General features: G+C 42.1%; 1 protein-coding gene across 2 annotated transcripts in view; it reads right to left on the bottom strand.

The window, feature by feature from the left end:
* Positions 1-6,858: 6,858 nt before the first annotated feature.
* Positions 6,859-24,089, bottom strand: part of CDK19 (cyclin dependent kinase 19) — a 104,505-nt gene continuing 87,274 nt past the window's right edge. For both annotated transcript variants that reach the window (XM_008637769.2, XM_017739620.1), the window contains exons 9-12: positions 22,175-22,272; positions 20,584-20,662; positions 16,403-16,669; positions 6,859-13,603 (exon numbers count right to left, since the gene is read on the bottom strand). In XM_008637769.2, coding sequence (XP_008635991.1) covers positions 13,472-13,603; positions 16,403-16,669; positions 20,584-20,662; positions 22,175-22,272 — 576 coding nt within the window. In that variant the 3' untranslated portion in view covers positions 6,859-13,471. The remainder of the gene's footprint in view (positions 13,604-16,402; positions 16,670-20,583; positions 20,663-22,174; positions 22,273-24,089) is intronic.

Raw genomic sequence — 24,089 nt, forward strand, 5'->3', positions numbered from 1 at the left:
AAGTCTGCTCTGAAAGGCTCTAGGAAAGGAGATGGCTCGGAACTGTGTTCAAATTTTTTGTGGTTTATGTGTTGAAGAGTATTTAGCCAAACTCCTGTAGAGAAATGTGAATTTCACATTTGTAGGTCTTATAAGAGGGGAAAATCCACAAAAAAACCCCTAATACACAGCACCCTCTTCCTAAAGAGCCGCCCCTCTGCTGGCAGGCCTGCAAGCCCTGGCTCTCCCAGGCTTATCAGGAGTTGTGGCTGGTGCTGGCAGGACGGAGCTGGATCTGTGGCCATTCCAGCTCTGCGGGCTGCTGGGCTTGACAGCAGGGCCTCATGGCTCTTCTCCCTCCTCCAGCTTGCACCACACACTCTCACCAGCTGCCAAAGGGTGTCAGGAATTGCCTGTACCTTATTCATGCTCTGGCACCCGGGATGTGCAGGGCCTGGGCTCTCACAGCCTGAGTACATCTCACTGCAGTTCTCCCTCTGCAGGTGCACATGGAACAGCTCAGAGGAGGTCAGCATCTCTCAGTGGACCCTGCAGACCAGTGGATTTTTGCCCTTCTATTGGCATCACCAGGAGCCACCTGGAGTGTGAGGGGACTGCTGAGCACAGCATCCACCAGCCTGGCTGCCTCTGCCCTGTTCACACACACACAGCTTGCAGGCTGGTGTGCTCCCAGCACAGTTGAAAGGCTGCTCTCCTCTCCAAGCACATCAGGACCTACAGCACAGTCCTCACAGGGCCAGCTCTGCCCACACAGGCTGTGTGCTACCCCATACCTTTCCTCTTCCATACATGTTTTCCTGGGGGCTGCATCAGCTCCTCCATGCCAGGACAGCCATCACCCCTGCAGTGGTGCCTGCCAGGCACTGCGATGAGCAAAGCTGGGGTTTGGGGTTTGAGACAGTGACAGCTCTACTGTCCAGAGGCCTGATCTTGCTGCAGCCCCAGCACTGGGCAGATAGTAACAGGACAAGGGCCAATAGTTTTAAACTGAAAGAAGGCAGGTCTAGATTAGATATTAGGAAGAAATTCTTTACTGTGAGGATGGTAAGGCACTGAAACATGTTGCTCAGAGAGCTGTGCCTGCCCCATCCCTGAAAGCGTTCAAGATCAGGCTGGATGGGTACCTGAGCAACCTGGTCTAGTGGAAAGTGTGCCTGCCCATGGCAGGGGGGGAACTGGATGACCTTTAAGGTCCCTTCCAACACAAACCATTCTATGATTCTACAGGTCTATTGGACTACTGAGGTCCAACAGCAGTGACTGCTGCAGGCTCATGCTGCCCAGCTACAAAGCAAGGAGATTAAGCATGCTGCTGTTCCAAGAATCCAGTGGAGGCGTCAAAAAGGGGGTCCTGACCCCTCACTGGAGAGCCTTGTGTAAAAAACAAGCAATGAGAAACTCCTGCAGAATGGCACTTGCTCACAGTTCAGAATACTATAGTTCACATATCATAAAATCTTAGCATCATTTAGGTTGAAAGAGAGCTTTAAGATCAGCAAGTCCAACTGTAAAGTGAACACTGCCAAGTCCACCAAGCCAAGGCAAAGTCAGCTGAACCTGTTCCCACCTGGTTGGCTGGGTCTTGCACGCACCACATATACCCACATGCACGTGGCTGTTAAAGCATGTTCTGGTGACAGAGAAATGTGGGGTGATTCAAGAGAAAATAATGAAGCCACTCCCACCTGCCTGTGTGAATGTGACTCATGTGGGCTCAAACCCCAGCCAGATACAAATCAACAGTTCATAAATGAAATATAAAAGAGCACCCCCTGAGGCCTGGCAGTCTGCCCCACCTCTCTCCCGCTTCTAGGATGTCAGTCCCTCTAATGGATTCTGTCAGGGTTTGTTCAGATCTTCCCTAAATGACCCTGTGCTCATTCCCTGCCAGCATCTCGATGGGAAGGAAAAATGCACATTTCCAAGGGTTTTCCCAAAGAGGGTCTAGCTCTCACCCTCTTCTTCTCAAGTGGGAAAGTCATTTGAGTCAGTGTAGTCTTTAGCTGGAAATCTTCCTCCAAAGCAGCTGCTGCCTGGGACTTTGGGATGAGGCAGGTCAGGCTGCAGAGAGAGGAGCACAGGACAATGATGCCAGTGGGTGCTCAGGGTCCCACTCTTCTGAGCACGAGGGGCAGCCAGTCCCCTCCTTGATGTTTGAGGAAGCGAGTCATCTTGCAGCCCTGCAACAAGATGCTGGAGACCCCCTTCTTGCTTCAGACTCTCTGCTACCTCCCATCCCTCGACAGGCTGAGGCTGCCAGCCCAGCAAATGATTTAAAGAGGCAGCAGTTCCTGCTGGCGGAGGGCTTGCATGAACCACACCTCGCCTAGTCCAGATGGGCTGTCCAGAGCCCTACACAAGCATAGTATTTGCAGACTTCCTTTTGCCTGCCATGGCCAAGAATCCAAATTTCCATCAGCCCTTTCTGTTTAACTTGCAGGTCAATGAGATGCATTTCCTCAGCAAGACTTGTGTTTCCCAAGTAGGGGATCAAGCTCCATATGAGATGATGCCTACCATACTGCTGAACTGCCTAACTCTCTCCCATGTAGGACTATTCTTCACAGCTTCCTCAGTAGTCTCCAATTAGGCACACAATGTTTTCATCCACAATGGTGTATAATATGTAAGAAAATCTGAAGACTATAATCCCAAGAGGGCTCAGGCTGTGCTCTGAAATACATGCTGTCATGTTAGATATCCTGACAGACAAACATCCAAGCTGTCAGACAATTCCCCAGAACAGCAGACAGCACTGCCAGCAGATATCCTCCCTGGCAGTAAAGGCAAAGTGAAACAAACCACCAAAGGGCCCTCTGAATACACCTTTTTTTAAATGCATCTGCCATTAGCCATAAAATGGTCTCCTCATGTACGGGCTGCCAGGTATCTGGAGAAGAGAGGCTTTGTGTAGGACTGGGCAAAGCTGAGCCATACTTTGAAAAGGGGTATTTTTTCCAAAGCTTAGAGCAGCCCTAGCAGATGAGAACAGAGCAGGGAAAAAAGATTGGAGGAGACCAAACCTTCCTCAAATCCACCTAAATCCAGTGAACTGCTAGTTAGTGTGAGACTCTCCTGTGGGACAGCACATAAGCACAGGCAAACAAGGTCTGTATCAGGCACTGCGGAGAAGCAGAACACGCTTCTAAAAACTTCCCAAAGTCCTACCCTCACCTGCATGTGGGACTCGTCAGACTCTCCAAGAAACCTCAGGGCCAAAAACACATTGGAAGATGGGTACCACAGCCCCACTCCATGGAGGCATGCAACCACGGAGCTGGGCAATCCAGTGCGTCACCCTTCCAGTCAGGAATGAGCTGGTCCTCACGTGGCGCCTTCCCCTCTGCCTCTCCCCCTGGGGGCCCTGGGGAGCGGCGTGCGTGGGGGCAAGCGATGCACAACATGCCCATCGCTGTGCTGGCTGGCACCTTGCTGCTGGCACCAGCCTCCTTCATGCTTTCAGCTGCTCGTGCCCCAGTTTGCAAGGCTGGGATTCGCCATGGGGTTCCGGGAGGCCCAGAGAGTTTCTATGCAGCACCACGGTGTTTGTAAAGTGTCCACAAGAGAGGACCCCACTGCCAGAGCCCCTCTGTCCCAGACAGGAATGGCACACCAGCAGCACTACCCTCGCCCAGGTTGCCCCAGGTGTGCCAGCACCTTCCCAGGACGCCCACTGCTGCAACGTGTGCTGACAGCTTGTGCAAGGTGGGGGCCCATGGCTCCTGGGAGCTGGGCAATCTTCCTTCCCATCTCCGCACATGGGCCCCACTCCAGATCTGCTCCATGGTGGCACGTTGCATCCACCACCCTGTGCATCCACCACTGCTGCTGCCACCCAAGAGGGGACCTCTGCACCCACCCCAGAGCCTCCCAGTGGACCAACCCAACAGCCCACATCCATCCACACCACGTCTGCGCAGGGGCTGAGAGACCTGCCCATGCCACACACCACCTTCCCTTGCAGAAGGGACGGTTCTAGCTGGGAGGGGGTGGGTCTGGGTCAGGTAACTGCCCTCCCAACCAGCAGCTGCAGGGCTGGGAGCTGGTCTGGCACCCAAGGAAGCAGTCACATTACACGGCAGGGACGTCTGGCCCTGAACATCCCAGGCTGCGGTACATGGCGTAAACCTGAACCCTGCTCCGTGAATGCTCAGCGCTGTTATATTTAGGATGCATAGCTATGCTGGCTACACAGGGTATCCTGTTTTCTCACAGCGCATCTTTGGGAAACGAGTTATTCCTTAGCTCCACATTTGGATATGTGCATGAGAGCAGCAAGGCAAAGGAAACTTTCCTAGGTTTTTTTGTTTGGGTTTATATTTTTTAAATTTAAGAAGTGATAGCAACTATCAATGTCAACCCAGTTTTATTAATCATGCTGGCCTATACAAACTTAGGACACATCCTAATAATTTAAACATGCGTACTCTCGCAATTCAGCTGTCCAGCAAGATCCTGAAATACCAAAGCAAAAGTGCACTTTGTTTTCATATTCACATGTAGCATATCCAGAAAGCATCCCTAATCTCACAGAAGGAGTAATTCCCAGTCTCTTCCTGTGTCCCCTCCGTAAGCATGCCATGTCACATGTAAAGAAATTTCAGCCCACACAAGGACAAGCCTGAATGCTGCTGTGGCGCTCTTTTGAGTTCATTTTCAAGGTAACATATAGACTATCCAGAGTCAAGGCCAGTGCGCTGCACAGCCACACACGAAATATCCCAAAGGAGCTAGGCGGAACACAGACGGATTACCACATCTCTGATGCACGAGAAGCAGCAGCGATAACGCAGTCTTGGAATAGCACAACCACCGCATATTAATAAAAGCATGACGCACTGCGACTGATTTATGAGCTTGGCACGTTAGGTGGGAAGGGAACATGCCTGGTTCTGATTGAGCTGGCAGGTTGTTCCTTATGTCCTCCGGCACACATGATCCACTGACAAGTATTTTATAAGATTTACATTAGCAAGTCACAGTTGAGCACTTCTCCACAGACAATATATGTAAATGTTATCGTGTGAGATTGAGTTCTTGGAGTTGGAAGCTTATGGCCACTGTTCACACATGATACACATCACACTCTCAGATGACCCAAATGCACTTAAAACACCTCTAATATCACGGTGGATGATAAGAGAAGCTGTTTCCCTCCTGCTTCCCAGAACCAACTGTTTCAAAGTCACAGGGGAAGTCCAGCTTTCATCTAGCAGCAACATGATGTAGAAGCAACTCTTGATAATCCCCACTGGGACATACCACCAGGGTGTGTTAGTAGATGTCCCCATGGTTTCTTAAATGAGTAGGGATTTATTTCTATGCTTGTGGGATACTGCAAGCTACAAGAAAACTTTCAGATGTTTAAAGAAAAGCTCCATTATTACCAGGGGAAGTATTCTGAAACCAGAAACTATGCAGATTTTCACATATTTATGGGTGGAAGACCAAAGTCTATAAACTTCTCAACGTGGTCGAGTCAGTCTGCTTGCTATGTGCAGGGAATTTTGTAAAGGTGACTCACTCCTATCAACTTTGCTGAGTATACTTTCTACAGTTGTGATGCTGCACGTATAAATATTTCTCTTTCAAAAGCAAGTGTTTCCCAAGAACTGCAGTTACTACACAATGTCACAGTATGATATGCCTCCTTGAATCTCCTCCGCTGCAGTGGAAGGATGATACCAGCAAGGGAGAAGCTTGATCTCCTTTGGTTCCTCTTCCTTAGCAAGTTAATGTACTGAGTCTTACTGCCAAAACCAAACTACTGGAAACTGTCCTTCTTTCTTCTGTACCACTGCAAAAACAAGTCATCGAATTACAAAAGGTTGAAAACTGAAAATCATAATTATACTTTCACAAGTTACTCATTCCACATCATACTAAATAATGGCAAGATGTTTTAGAACAATAGATGTTTTAGAACTGCACAGCCAAGCAGCAATACTACTACCTGATAATTTACAATCATCTCATAACAATGTCTGTCAAACTGGAGGGCCACAGGAGCCTTTTGCAGTATCTTTAAGCCTTTAATTTTGCAGTATCTTTAAGCCTTGAATTTTGCAGTTCCCTGGCTCACCTTTCAGCCAAGGAAGTGTGTTTTCTGTAAAAGCTAATTGCTTCTCCACACACCTGTGTGACCTGAGCTTACAGGTTAAAGTTCAGTGTCCACGTGTGTAAATTGTCTGCAAGACTCTGAATTGACAACCGTGCCCCTGACCAGGTCACGCATGCAGAGTTGAGGTTATCTTTTCAGAGCAGGGCTGTGCCACATTGCCCAGATAAGGGTAGAAAACATTTTTAACAAATGTTAAAAATACATATTTAAAAGTGTGTAGAATTTCATTATGATCTGGAGAACTTCAGATACCTAAACTTGATACCATTAAAATTTTGTTACAAAATCAAAAGGCTGCACACTTTCACTCCTTCTTTTCCCTCTGTAACATCCCAGGGAATTCCTATTTGTGGATACAGGGAAGAATCTTACCAGTGTAGGCTTACACGCAGGCCATGGAAAGGATGTCTGAGCCATACATCACTTGGCATATTTGGTTCATAACTAAAACTTTGTCTGCTGCTGATAGGTATGAAGAATTCCTTTCTTCAGTGCTTCACATATCGGGTTTTTTGGTACTTAAGACATGATGTCTTGTGGGATGGCGATTGCATAAAAGGTATTATTGCTGGCTACCACATCGAACCCAAGATTCAGTAGCAAATAACTGATTTATTTTTTTTTAAGTAATATTTAAAATTCAGATTTTCCTTTACTAATTCATATCACATTTACTGAGAGTACAAGCAAAAATCCATTCTGGGAATGGAGTGGGGCACAGGTAATGATTTCTGTAATGATTTCAAACACCAGCTTTATTCAAACAACTTCTTGCTGAACATGATTATAAGACATTTTAGCTAAGGGAATGTATTGCTGAATACTTCATTCAGCCATGTGTTCTATGCATGCAATGCACATATAGAAGTTAAATACTCTCAGGCTGTCTGTCCTCTTCAAGATGCTTCAAAGAACACACAAAATAATCACAGAAATGGCTTGCTATAGTCCCGACAATACACATATCAGTATGCCAATACATCAAGCTGGAAAAATGGATCCTATTCCAAGGCAAGTACATTATATAAAAAATTATTGGTATTGCTTTCAGACTTGCAATAATAATAATAGTAATAATAACAACAATAATAATTTTTTAAACACCTACTCTGGATTAAGTTGGAAATCTGTTACATAACAGCTGTGGTACTCCCCCAGCAATTTCAGCAGCTCAGTTCTGACTGTACACACATCTTTCATAACCTTGTTGGTGATTTTAATCTACCTCAACAACTCTTGTTCTAACAAATAATTCTTGCAAATGACAAGAATCATTGTAGTAATTATGCAATAATAATTTTCTAAATTACTATAAAACCACCAAAATAAGCCAAAGCTTCTGGTTTCTTCTGTGATCATAAACAAGAACATGAACCTCCCTGGAAAACAAAGAAGCTGGACCTACCTGTTAAAACAACATTATAGGTAAACCATCATTAACCTTCGCTGGCTATTGAAACAATGCTTGCTCAGGTTCTGTGATTAGCCAGATGAAATTGGTACTTGGCACGAACATGATGCTTTTTGTGTTGAAACAGCACATGCAAAGTGACAACACTACTACTGTGTATTGTCCAGCAGTAAAACACCATATTACAGTGACTATTATTCATATTTCAGAGTGCTGCAAGCCCCAGTCACGAAGCTACTGTATCAGAACAAAATTACTGTTCTTGTCACAGGAAGCTTGCGAGGGGCATGCAGGGTGGTGACAGATGGATGCAGACAGACTGGAAGGCAAAATGAACACTGGAACAGTTTCCATTAACACAATAGGTATGACTCCTTGCACACCAGTAGCTTAAAATACTAAACTTCTGTAGACATCAAAGCCAAGGGGTTTGCAGAAGACACTTAGGAGGGAATTTTTTAGAAATTTATGCAACAGCTCTTCAGGAACAACAGGCAATTGCAAACAGAGCTTAAAAAATGCTTATTTAAAAATCTAAAAATGAAGGGCACAGAGGCTGACCGGGTGGGACAATCAGACCAAGAGATAACTTACATAATGTCTTGATTTGAGTAAGAGAGATGGCGTAACAGCAGGCTTTGGCAGTCATGTCAAGCGAAGAGAGAAGTTTTACAACTAATGCAACAGAGATGGCAGAGCCGGGGCAATAACACAAAGCAAGAAGCAACAAGTCAAAGCAAGAGATTAATAAACAACCCACTCTGCAACTTTCTCAGTGGCTGTGAAATCAAAGTTATTTAACTATCAAGGACAGAAAAAGGGACACCACAATTCAAATCAGTACGATTAGGCTGGATTAGACTGTAAACTGCATGACCAGGTAGGAAAAACAGAGAGAAATGTGCAGTAAAAGAACAGAGATTGAGACAGAGCCAGCACTGGAGGTTTTAGAAACATCCAAGCCAAAGCTGTTGACTAAGCACAACCTTATCAACAAAAGGACAACAGAAGCAGAAACTATGAGGGTTACAGAGCTGGAAATGCTCAGCTGCACTGAGACTGAAGGAACAGCTCTTAATCTTGAGGTGTCAGGGATGCAGACTAAACTTTTTGACAAAGGCCACTCCTATTCCCACCCTTGTGTAAAGCGTACATCAAAAAACAAAGCCTCTTTCTTAGACAACTGGTAGTGCAAGTAAATCCCCCCAATCATTCTTACCCATGCAACAGTTACAGAGAGGACAAGTGGGATTTTTGAAAGTTGTTATCCACCCATCCATCCATCCAAAGTTAGATGGAACAGAAACACACAGATTAGCAAAGCACACAAAACCCCACTTTGAAAACCCACCAATATGCTCTAGCTCATGCTTTCCATGTTGCCACCTGGAATACTTGAAATGCTCCAAGATCCAGCTGGAGGAGAAAGTAGGAAGGTAGTTATTTCCAGAATAGAGTAAACCAGCTTTCTTTTTCAGAAGATGCATCTATAGGGTTGTCACACAAGTAATAACGAATCTCAGCAAGTGACATTGGTGTGGCACGCCAGCACACTTACAAGCAGAGAGCAAAACCTAAGAGAACACTCCATCAATCCTGCTTTCCATAAGGTTTCATTCTATTGATAGATACATACCCGTGAATATCCTCATGGGCATTTTAAAAGCTGTGATTTCAACTCTGAGGTTTTGCAAGCTTTGTGTGGTGTATGATATCATAAACAGCCTGAATATAATTACAACTGCAATTTTGTGGCCTGTATTTTCCCTATTGGTAGCCCAAAGTTGATGTTTACAGGAACTTTTCTGCACACTTATTTGATTTGAACTTTTTATTATTATTACAAATGTATATTATTTTATTAAAAAAATTCACACTGAAGCAAAGTCAATTCCATTTCATTACAACCAAGAATATAAAATAAATGCAATGAACTCATAGCTTAGTTTTAACAGTCATTTCAAGAGTGACATCAGGACAACTTAAAAGCAGTAAACTCTCAACTCTAGAATGAGAAACAAGTATTTTGCTTTGTGGTTTTGGTAGCCCATTGGCACGGGCACTGCTGAATGTGGCCACCACAGATCTAGAGCGGCAAAGTTTTGTGGCAGCACCAGGCGCATACACAGTAATTTCTAATGGAAACTACAAAAATGAAAGATGCGTGCATGAAATTATTAGGATAAAAAATAACTGAGTAGAGACAGGCACACTTCCACAAATAGTAAACATGGGAATATACAACTAGAACAATTTGAAAAGTTACTACCTTACATATATAAAAAGTTCTTTAAATTGCTGTTAAAAAGGACATGTTCTGTCCAGATTTTGTGTAATACTTTTTAGTGTCTACACAAGACAAATTTTTAAAAAAATTAAATAGCATTAATTTACTACTAAATATTTAGGAGATAACAGTGCATTAAGGACTTTTTTCATATAGTAATACACATCGCTCCTGTCTGGCGACATATTTTAGAAGATTACGTATGGCCTTATGTACAATACATTTATTTAACCCTAAAACAATTCTTTGCTTAATGGTGTTAAAGTACCATTCCTGAAGATTATGAAGGGGAACTAAGCTTATTATGTTTATATAAAATATCATACATATTTGAACACTTCTAGCTTCCCGCCACCCCTCCCGCTATGAATGCGCTTCCCTCCCCCTCCCCACATACAGTGTCACAGATACAGTGCAGAACTCGCAGCTTTCCCTCTATATTTTTCCTTCATTGTGCAGTTTGTGCTACATAAACCTCACCAACGTGGACCAGGCTGCTCATCCCATTAATTCCCCATGTTTGTTTCCTCTGAGCCACAATGGGAAAAGCTGTACTCCGCAGCCCGCTCTCCCACCAGGATGGAGGAGACGGCTCTACGCCTCTCGGTACAGGTGTGAAACACTTCGGTGAGGGTCTACAGGTTATGGGCAGAGACAGAGCTGAGTAATAATGAAACTGCACAGGCAAAAAATAACATAAAAAGGACATGGTCCTGGTTTCCCATGACAAACTGCACTATTCACTTCTGAAAGTGGAGAGTTTTTACCTCACGGGATAACCCCTAGGCAGCAAGGCTTCTTCCACTATGACTGCCACCCACCCTGGCAGCATGCATCAAGCTCCCAAGAAAAGGCAAATTGTTTCACTACCACAAAGGACTACAAGAGTGTGCAGAGCCTACATTTCGCAGCCAGCACTGTTGCTTTTATTTGCTCTCCTCCTGGTTGTGAATTTGAGGGAAGGGAGGAAGTCAGCTTGGCTTCACCTGTGCACACAAAAGCTAGAGAGGAGTGGCATGTGGTCATCTATCTACCTAACCAAGGCAAGAAATGCAAGTGCAGCTTAGAGAGGTTGTGGCAGTCATTCTAGAAGCTGGAAGCTCACTCAATTAAAGCACCTTACATTGCTGTGAAGTTTCACACTCTACACATCAATTAATCTACACCATGATTTTGCCTTATTGGCACAAGAGCCAACCTTAACTAACCATATGGTTCCCTGCCACCTCCTGATCTTGTATGAATTTTGATGATCAGCTGCAAGTCACAGCAGGGAGAAGAAACGTTAGATAACTGTAGTAGAAAAGACGAAATAATTTTGAGAGAACAGAAGGATGAAAAGAACAGGAGGGGACAAGAATCACTTTGCCGTAAGTTAATTTCCAGGAATGTGACATTCAAATCGCAGAAGTATAAAAGAAGTTTTACTTAATGGCATTGGCCAAATATCCATTTGATCAAAAGTACCTCATCCTAACATCAGTAAGGGGTGAGACAGAAAGAATGTCACCCCAGAGTCACTGAAATAAAGGAACAATTAAAACCTGTTCTTTCAAACAGGGTACTACAGTATGTATAAAATGTAGCATTTCAAGGGTTACACAGTGGAAGTATCCTTTGGGAGATTCTTTTCTCCCAGAAATATTTTTTTCCTTCCAATTGCTTCATTTAATTTTTCACCACCTTCTTATCCATTTGATTACAAAAGCAGGTTGTGGTTGCTTTTCCAGAGCAGCTGGGCGTTGTCAAAATCACATGATGGTAGGTATTGCCGAAGCAAAACAACTGCTCAGAAAAAGTAGGAAAACAACACGAGTTTGAGGAGGAAGGGGGCACTAAATGTGATTGGGAGATCAAATCCAGTAGAACCATGTATGTGACTAGCTGTGATGAAAAGCATTCTCCTCAAAGCAAACACATCTACTCATCTTGCTACATCTGATCACAACTTCAATGTGAATGCGTACGGGTACACAGGTTTTTTTTTTGGGCACAGGACAGAAGAGAACACTCTGCAGTAAAAAAACCTGGAACACTGACCATTTACATCGAAACTCCTCTCACTTCACCTCTTCTCTGTGGACACCAACTGTAGAAGCTCACTCATTTTACACTGCCAGTAGTTTTCCAAATGCATTCCTCCAGGTTTTCTGCCACAAGAGTCAGCCTCATTTCTGAAGGCTGAAGCAAAAATGAAGCTGTCCCAAATTATATGTTGTGTTTCTTCGAGTAACTGTGGTTCCAGAAGTTGGACAATAATCCTCTGATTATGCTTCTGAACTCTTGCTTAATTACTAGGGATTTTCTGCCAGCTACCCATCCACTTACAGTCCCTTAGGCACAATCAAAACATGTTTGCTCTAGGGAAAAAGAAACATTTCAGTGCAATCAAGCGCATCTGGTGTAACTAATCTGGTTAATCACAGCAATGTGAGGGACACAGAATATGCATTATAAACAAGATAAAGGAAAAATTTTCAACATGCTTTTCAAACTGCACAATAGTTTCTCTTAATTATAAATTCTAACATAAAATGATTAAATGCATTTGTTTTTGCAAGTCTTAGTATTTCTGTCACCTTTAAATTTTGAGAACTGACTCAGGAATGTGAAAGAAAGCTAAATTTACAGAACTCTCACACACATTAATAAGCTACTTAGCAGAAAAACAGAAAAAGCCCGTCATCCACATTCCTACTGAGACTTGAGGGCAGTAAATACATTTTCCTGACTATTTTGGTGTCCAGCCTGGGAAGACATTCCATTCTCCTGTTCCAACAGATCCTGAAAGCATCTCCTTTTTATGTGACTGTCCTGGTTTCATTTAAAGTAATGCTTAATTTAAAACTACTCAGAGCATGATCACTGTGATTTCAAGAATTCAATGTGAATGAGTTAAGAAATATCAGCAATCTTCTGTTTGGCGTTCAGTCCAGTAGCATGAAGCATATCTGTTGCTGCAGAGACTTGGGTGGGTTTTCTTCTTTTTCACTTTTCTTTTTTCATTTTATTAATTTTAAAAATTTTTTATTTTTAATACTTTGCCTGAAAACTAGACTAATAAAAACAGAATAGTAAAATACTCTGGAACAGTAAAATTTTGCTGTTCTTGACATCCATGAGCAAAACAGTAATATCCTGTGAAAATAACATAGTGCTTTAAAAAGGTGCAATATACCTGTATAGCTAAACTGGTTTGCCTAGTATAAAACTAACTATATACAAGCTTGAAAGCCTGGGAGTTCAAGATTTTAAAACTTTAAAATCCCATCAAAGAGATTGAAAAGACAGATTTATGGCAATCACTACAGCATAAGGAAGGTGCACCAGGAATCCTTCAAAATTCCAAAGGTTAAAGAAGTTAAGTGCTGGGTTCAGATCAGAAGGGTCCATTAGAGTAACCACAATGGAGCACATGCAAGGGCAGAGAGGAAGGAAAACTTCACAAGAATCTCCTTTATGGCAGTAAAGGGATGGGGATGAGGCAGGGGTGGGGGAAGTCTTCAGTGAGTGAAGTTTTCCTTTTGTCATCATGAATTTTAATTCTGCATCATAGTTTGTATTTTTGGTCTTCTCATCATTATGAACTTCATATTGCTGGAGTCTTCTGGCTTCTAGTCCATTCCTTTCTGAGTGCAGCCTATCAGGCCTCTCAATACCTGTGAGACTGATGAGATTGGTGATACTGAGAGCTCTGCTGAGACGATGTGGAATAGCCCATTGTACTCTGGGACTGAGAAGATCCCTGAATGTTGCTTTGGTAACTCAGGCGTGAGCTGGAGTGCTGCAGGAAAAAAAGAGAAGGATCAAAGGAATGAAACCCAGCCTATCAGGACCATGCAGCTCAGGAAATTTTTAACCTCTCTGGTGCTCATTAAAACATGATTTTTGGGGAAGCTGACTAAATAGTGCTACTATTTGGGGTCCCATAAAACAAGTCCTCATTCTGATCTGCAATCAGCTTTAACACAGCACACAAAACGCACAAGAACTCTAGGAGACACCTAAAAGTACAGCATCTATACACCCATTTTCTGAAGAAAAGAATACACAAGGGACAAGAGAGCAGACTCCCTTTCAAAATTCTTGTCTCTTAAACTTACATCTATCATTATTGTAAATGCTATTAATGCAAAACCAAACTGCTAAGGCTACAAACTACCTTCTCAAGATAGGCAATACTAAATGTTACAGAGAAAAATTTTATTCTTTTCTGAGAAAAAGGCAACCATGACTTAGGAGTTACTCAATTTATCTAAATGAAAAATTCTCCGTTAAGATAATATAATTTTAAGCGAGACTCTCAACCTGCTTCCTTACCCACTGCAAACAAGGAAAACTGCTTAAAGATGGGCATGTATATGTACATAACCTTACATTCATTTTCTTGAATGTCTTTTTTCCCCCTCCATAATCTGGGACAATCAGCTCAGTGGACTCCAACCTCAGCAAGACAAATTCATTGATCTTGCAGCCTCCAGCCTGCTGAATTTGCCCTTTCATTACCATAACCATTCCCCATCCAGAATTACTCATGAGCTGCCCAATAATGCAAGTTGCAAAATCACTTGGATGAGAAGTACTGCTGAATGGACAGGAGACTCTCCAGCAAGGTAAACCCCACAGCAATCCACATAATTAGGCTGGTTGTGTAACACAGTGTCTGAAACCTGACATTTTTCCCAAAATTCTGGAAATTTTTTCAACTTATAATGGAAAAGAAAAAGAATTGTGATAAATGCTATGACTTTATAGAAGCTCTTTCTGGATGAAAAGCATCACCTCACCTTGTTAAGCAAAATACCCAAGGTCACATAAGGAAGGCTTACTAAAATTCAACTATGCACTGTCATTTCTGAAAGCAACATATATTGAGGCTGGTGAATGACAAAAAAACTTCAACATATACTTTAGACCTAAATGAAATGAAACACAAAGCAAAGGGAATCTTCTACCTACTTCTGAATAAGATAAAATGGAGTAAAATTAATGCCATAAGACTACAAGAATGCATTAACTTGCCCATGCTTATTTTTGTTCCACATATGAGAATTTGTTTTTAACAAAGTCAGACTTGGACAAATTGCAGACATTCCTTTCTGGAACAGAAGATAGTCAGCTAGAAGTTAAAGGCAGATAGCCAAACACACGCATAAAAATGGATAGTCAGACCACACAATTTAGTGAATGACATAAAGGAAACATGCAGATCATGATTTGATGCCTGTTCTGTTAAAGTTTAGAAGGAAAGTGTCATAGAGTGTAAAAAAAATCTGAAAAAAAAGAATATTTAGACTGCTAGCAACTTGGGGGAAGTCTGCCAACAATTCAGAGAGCTGGTTAAGAATTCTATAATGGATATCATCAAATGCAGCACACCAGTCCTCAAAGTACAGACCAAACCAGACCAGCCATAAATACTGTGCAGTCAGACAGCTGTACTGATCTGTCCAGGCCTGAAGCCTGTCTGGAACTTTTCAAAAAAGAAACCTAGTTGTCTTTCTCTTTAAATTGCATTCAATGCCTTCATGACCATTTGTAACTCAAAGAGTCAAACAAAAATAGGAGAAATATGTCTGGCACTGAGTAATCAATTGTCTGTGGAGAAGGTCTGGAAGGCTAAGTCAAGACAACTCTAGAGCTGGGTGCCTTAAAACCTACTTATTTTAACTTTAAAGCAGCCTGAAAAGACCATTCTCCAAGGCAGGATCCCCTTGGAGGCTAGAAGCAGATGGATGCCCCAACATTATTTAAAAGTTACCCTTAATATCTACCTTTTTTTAATTCGTCTTTCAACTAACTACTGCTCCAGCAAGTATAAACTCAGGTACTGAAGATCCTGGTAAGTTCAATGCTTTCTATAGTTAATGTACGTTACTTTTTTGGTGGAAAATATAATTCTAGTAAGCAAATACAATTATGCAAATTCAAAAATGATTCAGTGATAGTGCTTTTCCTTATGAATGCTACTGTACTGGAAAACATGAAATCTGTTCTACTTTGGTCCCATTAGAAACAATGCATGTCTTTGTGCCCTACTTTGGCATGAATCAAATGGATGAACCGAATTGTCATTCCTGTGCTTACATTCATTTTTTTCTTTAACATTAGAAGCAGACTTAGAAAGATACCAGAATAAACTACAGCACCACTTCATACATGTGACAATATGAGGAATGAAATGCGAAAGCCTGATTCTATCTTTGCTTCTCCTTCTCAGGATCATCTCACATCTGCTCCTCACATGGGATTTAATAATGCCAAGACCTGATATCCTGAACTTGATGCAATGCAGCATTTACATCCACTGGCTTCAGCAAGGTTACTCTAAAATATAAAGTTAAGCAAATATTTAAGTGCTTTCCTAGAGTGGACTACTCTTCAACACTTTACAGGATGCAGTAGATACAACTCAAACTGGTATTCTATTGAAAATTACCAATCACAGAACAAAACCTCAGCATGCCTCAGGTTACATCAAAAATTCATTAAAACGTGATCTGTTCTTGCAGTGGGGAAGGGGAAAAATGACATTTTAGCCCTTGGCCCTATATATCAGAAACAGAAAAATTTCCAGAGGTACCTGATAATCTGAAGGCATGACAGGCCCGCCTGAGTTAGTGCCTGAAGGCCCTATGCGTGGTTTCTTGTTCGGAGGCACCTGGTTGAGGCTGGAATCCTGGCTGTGCTGGAGCCCCGCACCGGCACCCCCTGCTCCGGCGCCGGCGCCCGCCGCCGTCCCGTTGGTCTGGGTGCTGTTCTGCTGCTGTGGCTGCGGCTGCTGCGGCGCTGCCTGCGGCTGCTGCTGAGGTGCTGTTTGCTGCTGATGCTGATTCTGCTGCTGCTGATTCTGAGGGAAGAAGCGACACAACATGGTCACTTCCTCTGAGCTAGGTTTGTGAGCTTCATGGAGCTGCCAACCCTGGCGTCACCAAGGGGAAGGCAGGCCTGCCGGCCCAATGGGAAAACAGAGCAAGGCTGAATGCTGGGTGAAGTTCACTCTCAGAACAGACTTGCACACCTTGTGGGGGTATCCCACTTGTGGTCATTTCGCTTTTTTAATGAAACAAGCTGGACTTGAACTGGAAAGACAGTCTAGTGCCTCCTACAGCTCAGAGAGGATAAAAGGAACCATTTATAAAGCAGTAATCACCTAATGAATGAAATCAAAACACCCAAAATTTCACTAGTGCTCAGTGGCAGACATAAGGAACCACAGTAAGTTGTTCTAAGTGCTTCAATGGCCTTGTTCACTAAGAATCAAAACCACTTTTCAAACTTTCACTTTTCACCTGAAGAAGGCTGACAGCATTACTGCCAGAAAGGTAAGCAAATTGAGACCAAAGTTATATCATGCCTTCCTGGTTGCAAGGAAATTCTGTGGCAAAACAAGAAACAGGTTTCATTATGATTTCAGTCTCCTGTGCTTTTAAGTACCCTGCAGGGAGTGCTGTACTGGGAATAGGGCCCAGCATGGTGAACAATGTATAGCGCCAGAAAATCTTACTGAAATAGCAGAAAAGTGAAAATAGACCAGAGATGTTGAAGACGAAAGAGGAGGAAACAACTGAAAGAAGAATCTGCCAAGGGAAGAAGAAGACTAGCAAAGGAAGAGAAGCCAGATAATTAAGATGACACTGGGACCTAGCAGGAAAAGAAACAGAGAAAAGTGTCACAGAAGGGAGAATAAAGGTTAAGAAGGAGAACACAAGAGTAAAAGACATAGAGAGCTCTTTTGGCTTCAGAGGGCTACAGACTAAAAGGAGTATTTGAGGAAGTGGAGGGAAGGTCAGAAAATCAACAGAGTGCAACTCTGTCCTCCATGGTTAGACAGTTCTGGGAAAGACAACACATTCATTTGCTTTCAAACACCAGGGATGGCTCCTCCATCAGAGCACTAAACCACCTAAGAGAATTGCAAAGGAAAGCAATTTCACTCCAAATGTGAGATATGTCACTTGCTCATCATGTAAAAAAACCTTCAAATGACATGGATTGAATTAAAAAGCCTTACTACCCTTCCCCTAATATACTGTAGGGAACATTCCAGGATAGGGGCTTTTTTCCCCCCTAGTATATCCACTTATGTAATGATCAAAGCTTTAGTATGGCAGCCTTTTAATAAAAAGCTCACTTTATTAGTTTTTCAGAAATCTTGACAACCAGTTGCCACTAGCAGAAAATCCTTGATGCCCCCATCACCAAGAGGCTTTCAGTTACCTCAGATAAATGACATAAAAGATCTGCATCTATGCCAGTCATCACAATGGCCTCCCAAGATACATTCAGACAAAATTTGCAGTGATGTATTCATTTAAGATTACAAAGAAGGCTTGCATCTTCAAGGACTTAAGAGGGGGCTTGCAATTCCATGTCACATTTAGCAAAAGCCATAATCTATCCTCCTGCATGTAGTCCTCAAATCTCATCTCAGTCAGGTTCTACTTCCTGGGAGATTTAAACTTCAATCATTTAAAAAGTTAATCAAACTAGCTTGTAAAAAAAGCTATTAAGAAGCAATTTATTTTTCATAATGGTTTGAGCTTCACTGATGCAAACAAAACACCAATAACTAAGGTACTCTTTGTGTTAGAATTCTGAAATTTGTGGTTTCATAGGAGTGTTTGGATGCAAGTAAGGCAGTTACTATTGTGTGAGCTGAAAAACTGCAATTTTTTAATGTGTAAACAAATATTGAAGGGACTCTCACAATTAAAGGCAAGAGTTTATTGTACGTCTCAGGTTTTGTGCTTCAGATTTTAGCACAAAATTTAGTTGACTAGCCTGAGCTTGTTCTTGTGTGGAACTACTGCTGCTGCTGCCTGGGTAGAGACTGAGACCTGCTCTGTCAGTCTCCAGCTGGGGTCTGGCTGCCCTGCCTTACTGCACAAAAATGGCTTTCACCAGCAAAAATACTGTCCTCAGGTCAGTCTGGCTCATGGCAGTTCCTAAATGACTGAACTTGTGAAAGGCCTACACTTAACAACACATTACCATATGTCACCTCTCAGGCACAAATTACCAAAATGAAATTTCAGTCCTACCTAGAAACAAACCTAGCAGAAACTTGCCTAACAGAATTTAAATATTTTACAAACCCTCATTTTAGCCTTGCTGACTAACAGTTAACAATATTGGAGAATGGATGCTTATGCTAAGTGTTACTTCCGATGCAAGTTCCAAATAAACAAACACAGACAACTTCTCCAGGTTTCCAATGACTATACAGATATTTACAATTTTAAAAACAAACCAGTAAGGAACCAGTCTAAAAAAAACCCCAAAACCCCCTTTCATTTATGTCATAAAGCAACAAAACATGGCACAGATCCAACTTCCCAGAACAGTTTTTACCTCCACACTTTCTACACTGTGGGAACACATTCAGTGAGTAATGTGTGACTTATATTACCTAAATGGTCTAAAAAAAGTTTAATTTGGAGTGTGCATAAATACCTGACTGTCCTCAACAATCTCAAAGACCATTTATATATTGGTTGTTTTAAATATAAGCATGCTATTGTCATCATCCCCGCAACACTCCCAGGGAAAAGACAGAAATTTACTTTTAAGTACATGGACTTAAATATAAAAAAGCCAGAGTAATTTGAATTCATAAGGTTTCTTCTTGTTTTTTGAAGCTGTAAGAGTTGAAGCAAAACTAGTAACAATTACAAACAAATCAGTATCATGACTATTTTTGCTCAGGAGCCTGTTTCCTCCTTTGGAAAAAACTATCTGGACACAAAACTCAGGGATACTACCACTTGCTCTCGGTACAGAAGAATCTGCAATATCTGTTCTGAAAACAACATTTGCTCTCTGAAATACAGTTTTAAACTCCTAGTTAGTCATGCTACGCAGAAAACTGAAAACAGAACGTTCATGTAGTCAAATGGTTTTTCCAAAAGACAACGGTCCTTCTTACATAGTCCTCAGATAACTACAGTTCAAGACTGTTCTCTTCTCTTTTGTTAGCTATACATCACTGTTGGTGCCTCACTGTACCCTGTTCAGTGAAAATAACACACTGTTTCCTACACTGTAGCACCATTGTCCAGCCTTCACAGCACTATGGGACAATCACTGTGGTCACGTAGCTCAGCTGAGCTACACGCACCAAGCAGATCAGATTATGTTGCAAACACACCAAAATTTATTATGCACACAAACAAGTTCTTGCCCATGTCTACAGGGCTATGGGAAAGAGAATATTCAGAGCAGATTGCTGCTACCAGAACAGTTCACAGTCCTTATTACTCCTTTGTCTGCGGGCCCTTAAAACATGATCAGGAAACTGTGTGCAGATGGATGAAATGTTCTGATGTAGTGCCAGAAGCAGCCTGCCACTATTTATTTGAGACCCCAACAGCCATCTACATTCAAATGGCTGGATGTATGCCAGTCATACAATGAAAATGCCATTCTTTTCATTTGCTCACAACGTATTTTCATCATGTGATGCTGGAGGAGATAGCAAGGTCTTGGAAGGACAGCAACTGAGAGCAGGCTACTGCTGACAGAAGAGCCCTCCAGCTCATTCCCCACAGGTCAGGGCAAACCATGCTGGTGATATCACCTGAGACACCCCAAGTCATCTGACACTTTTCAACTGTCTGAGAAGCAGTTTTAAGAGAGCGTTGCCTTAGAAACACATTTTTGGTTAACTCTTCATGTTTCAGTACTTTCCATTTGGCACCATCATGCTTTCTTATTGCATACTTAGAAGTAAAAAAAATAGCCAAAAAAAGGAGTTTATTATACCTTATCCCCTTTCTCTTCAGGTTCATCTTCATTGAGGAATTCTCTTTTTGGATATGGAATCTGACAGCCAGCAAACACACTGAAACACAGTAAACAGTAAACACTCCACAAATATGTACATATGGCATACATTTCCTTAACACTATGTTAAAAACAAATGCATGTCACACAACTTCATTTCTGCTATCCGACGAATCCTGTTTCCACAAGTGAGTGGCAGTGTGAGCACCCAAGATAGGTGCTGATTGTAATGTCAGATCTCTTTGCTGTTGGCACAAGGCTGTCATTTAGAAATCATGGCATGGTTGAACATGCCCAAATGCCAGAACGACCACTTGTTGATCCAGATGGTAAAATGAACAAACGCAGTGTCAGAGGTTCCACAACACCCAGTTGGAACATGCATGGCTCACTGAATAAAGGGACTGATCCAAAGAGTATTAGTGTCTTATGAGCCTGCCTTGGCTTACAACAGGCTTCAATATATTTGCCAATTACAACTGCAGAGTTACTTTCAATAAGCTTCTCAGGTCTTGTTTAGGGAAAAAAAGATCGCTTTTAAATTCATCTGGCCAATGGCATTTGGAACATTCCTTAATGTTTATCATCCTGTTATCCTGTAATCCATGGGGAGCTATCCAGCTCTACACAGGATAGCATCAGATAAACACTAAGCAGAAAATTACTGGTAGGTCTTGACCAGTATAAATTTCTTAGATTTCTGTGCCAACACTCAGAATACAATCAACATGACGTAGTTTTTAGAAGGGTGTAAACAGTTCCTAATCTTGCTGCTATGTAGAGTTTGATTTTTTCAAACAGAAAAAGAAATTTTAAAAACCCAACTAGTCTCAACTAGACTCCTTTTTCATTCCAGTGACTGTTCCCTCCTTTTAGTGTTGCCTGCTAGTTGAGGAAACAGTGAAAGCAAAGGTAGAAGTCTACCTGCATCAAGTTCATACGGATCATAATGCTGTGCACCACCATGCTTCTGAAAACTGGGAAGAGAAACTGACAAAGTCTGCCAGCTGGAGCTGAATATATCATTTGAACTTTTCATGACAATAAAATATACAGAAATATAAATTCTGTACTCTCAAGCCTTCTGAACAAGGGATTTGTGGGATTTTAGGCAGCCATTTATCTCTTCACTTTTCCCATACTGTTACCCTGTGAAAGAGGGCATGGGAATGGGCTGTAGGTCAGAGAACTGTCCCACTCCTAGGGAGAGGCACAATCAACCAGGCAATGGAGAACAGGGCTCTGAGGCTGTGTAAGGCAGAACAGAAGAGGGCAGAGATTGATTCTCTAAATACTGCAGTAATGTTGTCACTCTGGCTTTGGTAGCACATTCAGAATTACAACACTAGTGCGGTACTGGGTTATTTTTCATGACCACTCAGTTCTGGCACCAGTAGATACAAACACTTCTTACTACACTTGTAGCTTCTAATGAGCATGCCTGAGCTTCTACTTCTTATGGACACAGGTAGGTAGGTATCTGTGAATTTTTCAGCTATCATGTCATTTCAGGGACTAGCATGTAGCAGAAGGAAGTCACCCCAACGTGCACAAAAGAGGGAATACATACTCTGATGTAGGCAGAGGATCCTCTTGAAAGTAAGGGTCCTGCAAAGCCTGCTCTGAGGTAATTCTCTTGGTAGGGTCCATAGTAAGAAGCTTCTGAAGCTGCAAAGCATAACATTAAAAATGGCAAAAAGCTTAACAAACTATCATTTTTCAAACTATGACTTGTATGTCTTGGATTGTGGATTACTAAATTATTTCTGGCTTGTCCAGACAAGCCTAAGTTAGCATTGCTTGTTCAGTGAAATTCCCAAGAACTACAATGCACATCCATCAAAGTACTGTGGTTGTGAAGTACTTCTCATGTAATAAACAGTTAAGTGTACCAGGCAATATTAATTGCTCAGGCTGAACCACTGCACTAAAGCAACGCTAAATTCAGCTGTCACAGGTTCATAAAGCATCATTTCTAAATAACAGCTTTTTCTTGTGGTATGTGCGCATAGCTTTTATACTGTTCTACACTGCTGACACAAAAGGAAAAAAGTGTCAGAACAGACTGAACATGACCAGGATTCTCCATATCTCCGCTTCAGGGATGGAAACAATAAATCTTCATTTCTTGCACTGGCAATATTCCAGAATCAGAGCACTCTGCTACTCATGCAGCTCCCAAACCCAGTCTAATTGGTACCAAAATAAAAAAGAGGAGGAGCAGACCCTTCCTAGTAACCTTTCCTCTTTGCTAGGAGGAAAACAAGCACAAATTTATTAGCCAGAATACTTTTGACTGCAGCAGGCTATAAAAGAGGATTACAATATATTAGTAGTATAAAACAGGAATTATAGGCATATCACATCATTTTAAATAGTTACTTACTTATCACATTCTGATAAATTTACAGTAGGAAATTTAGGTGCTGAAATTACATTATACAGTATCCTGCTCTAACACAATACTCTCTTAATTCAAGCCAGTAGTGAAAATAAAAATCCTTCTGCAAAGGACATCTCAGCTCAAACTCTCTTTGAGGTCTCCAACAAAAACTGCCTGGATATTCAGCAAAAAAATGTGATTTTGGCATGGGTATTTAGGGCTTTTTGCTCCAATAAATTAAAAACCTAACATACAATTTCATATTCTATATATATGTTACAGTAAAGAGCCTCAGTAAAAACACTCACCCTCCTCAAAAAAGGAAATACAGGGAATCATCTTTCTCAATAGTTGTAGTTAACCCTACTTGATAGAAAGGTCTCAAAATTCTTTGTACTTTTGCCATTTCCTTCCCAACTCTTTTTATTCCCATACTTTATGGGCAACAGACTGACAACAAAACAGAGCTATTTGGGCTGTCTCTCCACCTATCAGTTCATTTGCAACTAACTCCTAAATGGATTTCTGCTGCTTGCCTAGATACACCTCCAGATATTCCTGCATTGTACACACCTGGAGGGTTTGAATGGGCACTTATTTGCTGTATTTTTGTGCGGTGAGGTAACTCCTAACCCTACATTTTCGGTGGACCTTAACAAACGGAACTTCTAAATGTGATGTTGGCTCTCTACACAGTGACCTCACACAACACGGTATAGACAATAGTTTGGTACTCCATATCTTTACTTCAAATCACCTTTCCCTACGTGAAAATTTTTTGTCAGCTACAGCAGCTTCTGGCACCACTACAGGTTACGCAAATTTCCCAGTTCCTCCACCGTGACTGCAGGGACAAACATGCATATTCTGTACAAGGCCACTCCTGATCTTTGGTACCAGATGTCATCATTGACAGAAGACTACAGGGCATCAGCTTCTGCCTTCTGGACTCCTTCCTCAGACCCAGTTGCTGCAGCCCTACTCGAGAGAAAGCTCCTCCAGTTTTCTGCCACATAACACTGTCATCATGAACTGTCTCCAAACATGACCTGTATTCTTCGTCACTCATAGGGTAAGGTTAATGTACTGCAGCAGAAGACCT

Source organism: Corvus brachyrhynchos, unplaced genomic scaffold, assembly GCF_000691975.1.
Source record: "Corvus brachyrhynchos isolate BGI_N302 unplaced genomic scaffold, ASM69197v1 scaffold14, whole genome shotgun sequence".
Lineage (NCBI taxonomy): Eukaryota > Metazoa > Chordata > Aves > Passeriformes > Corvidae > Corvus > Corvus brachyrhynchos.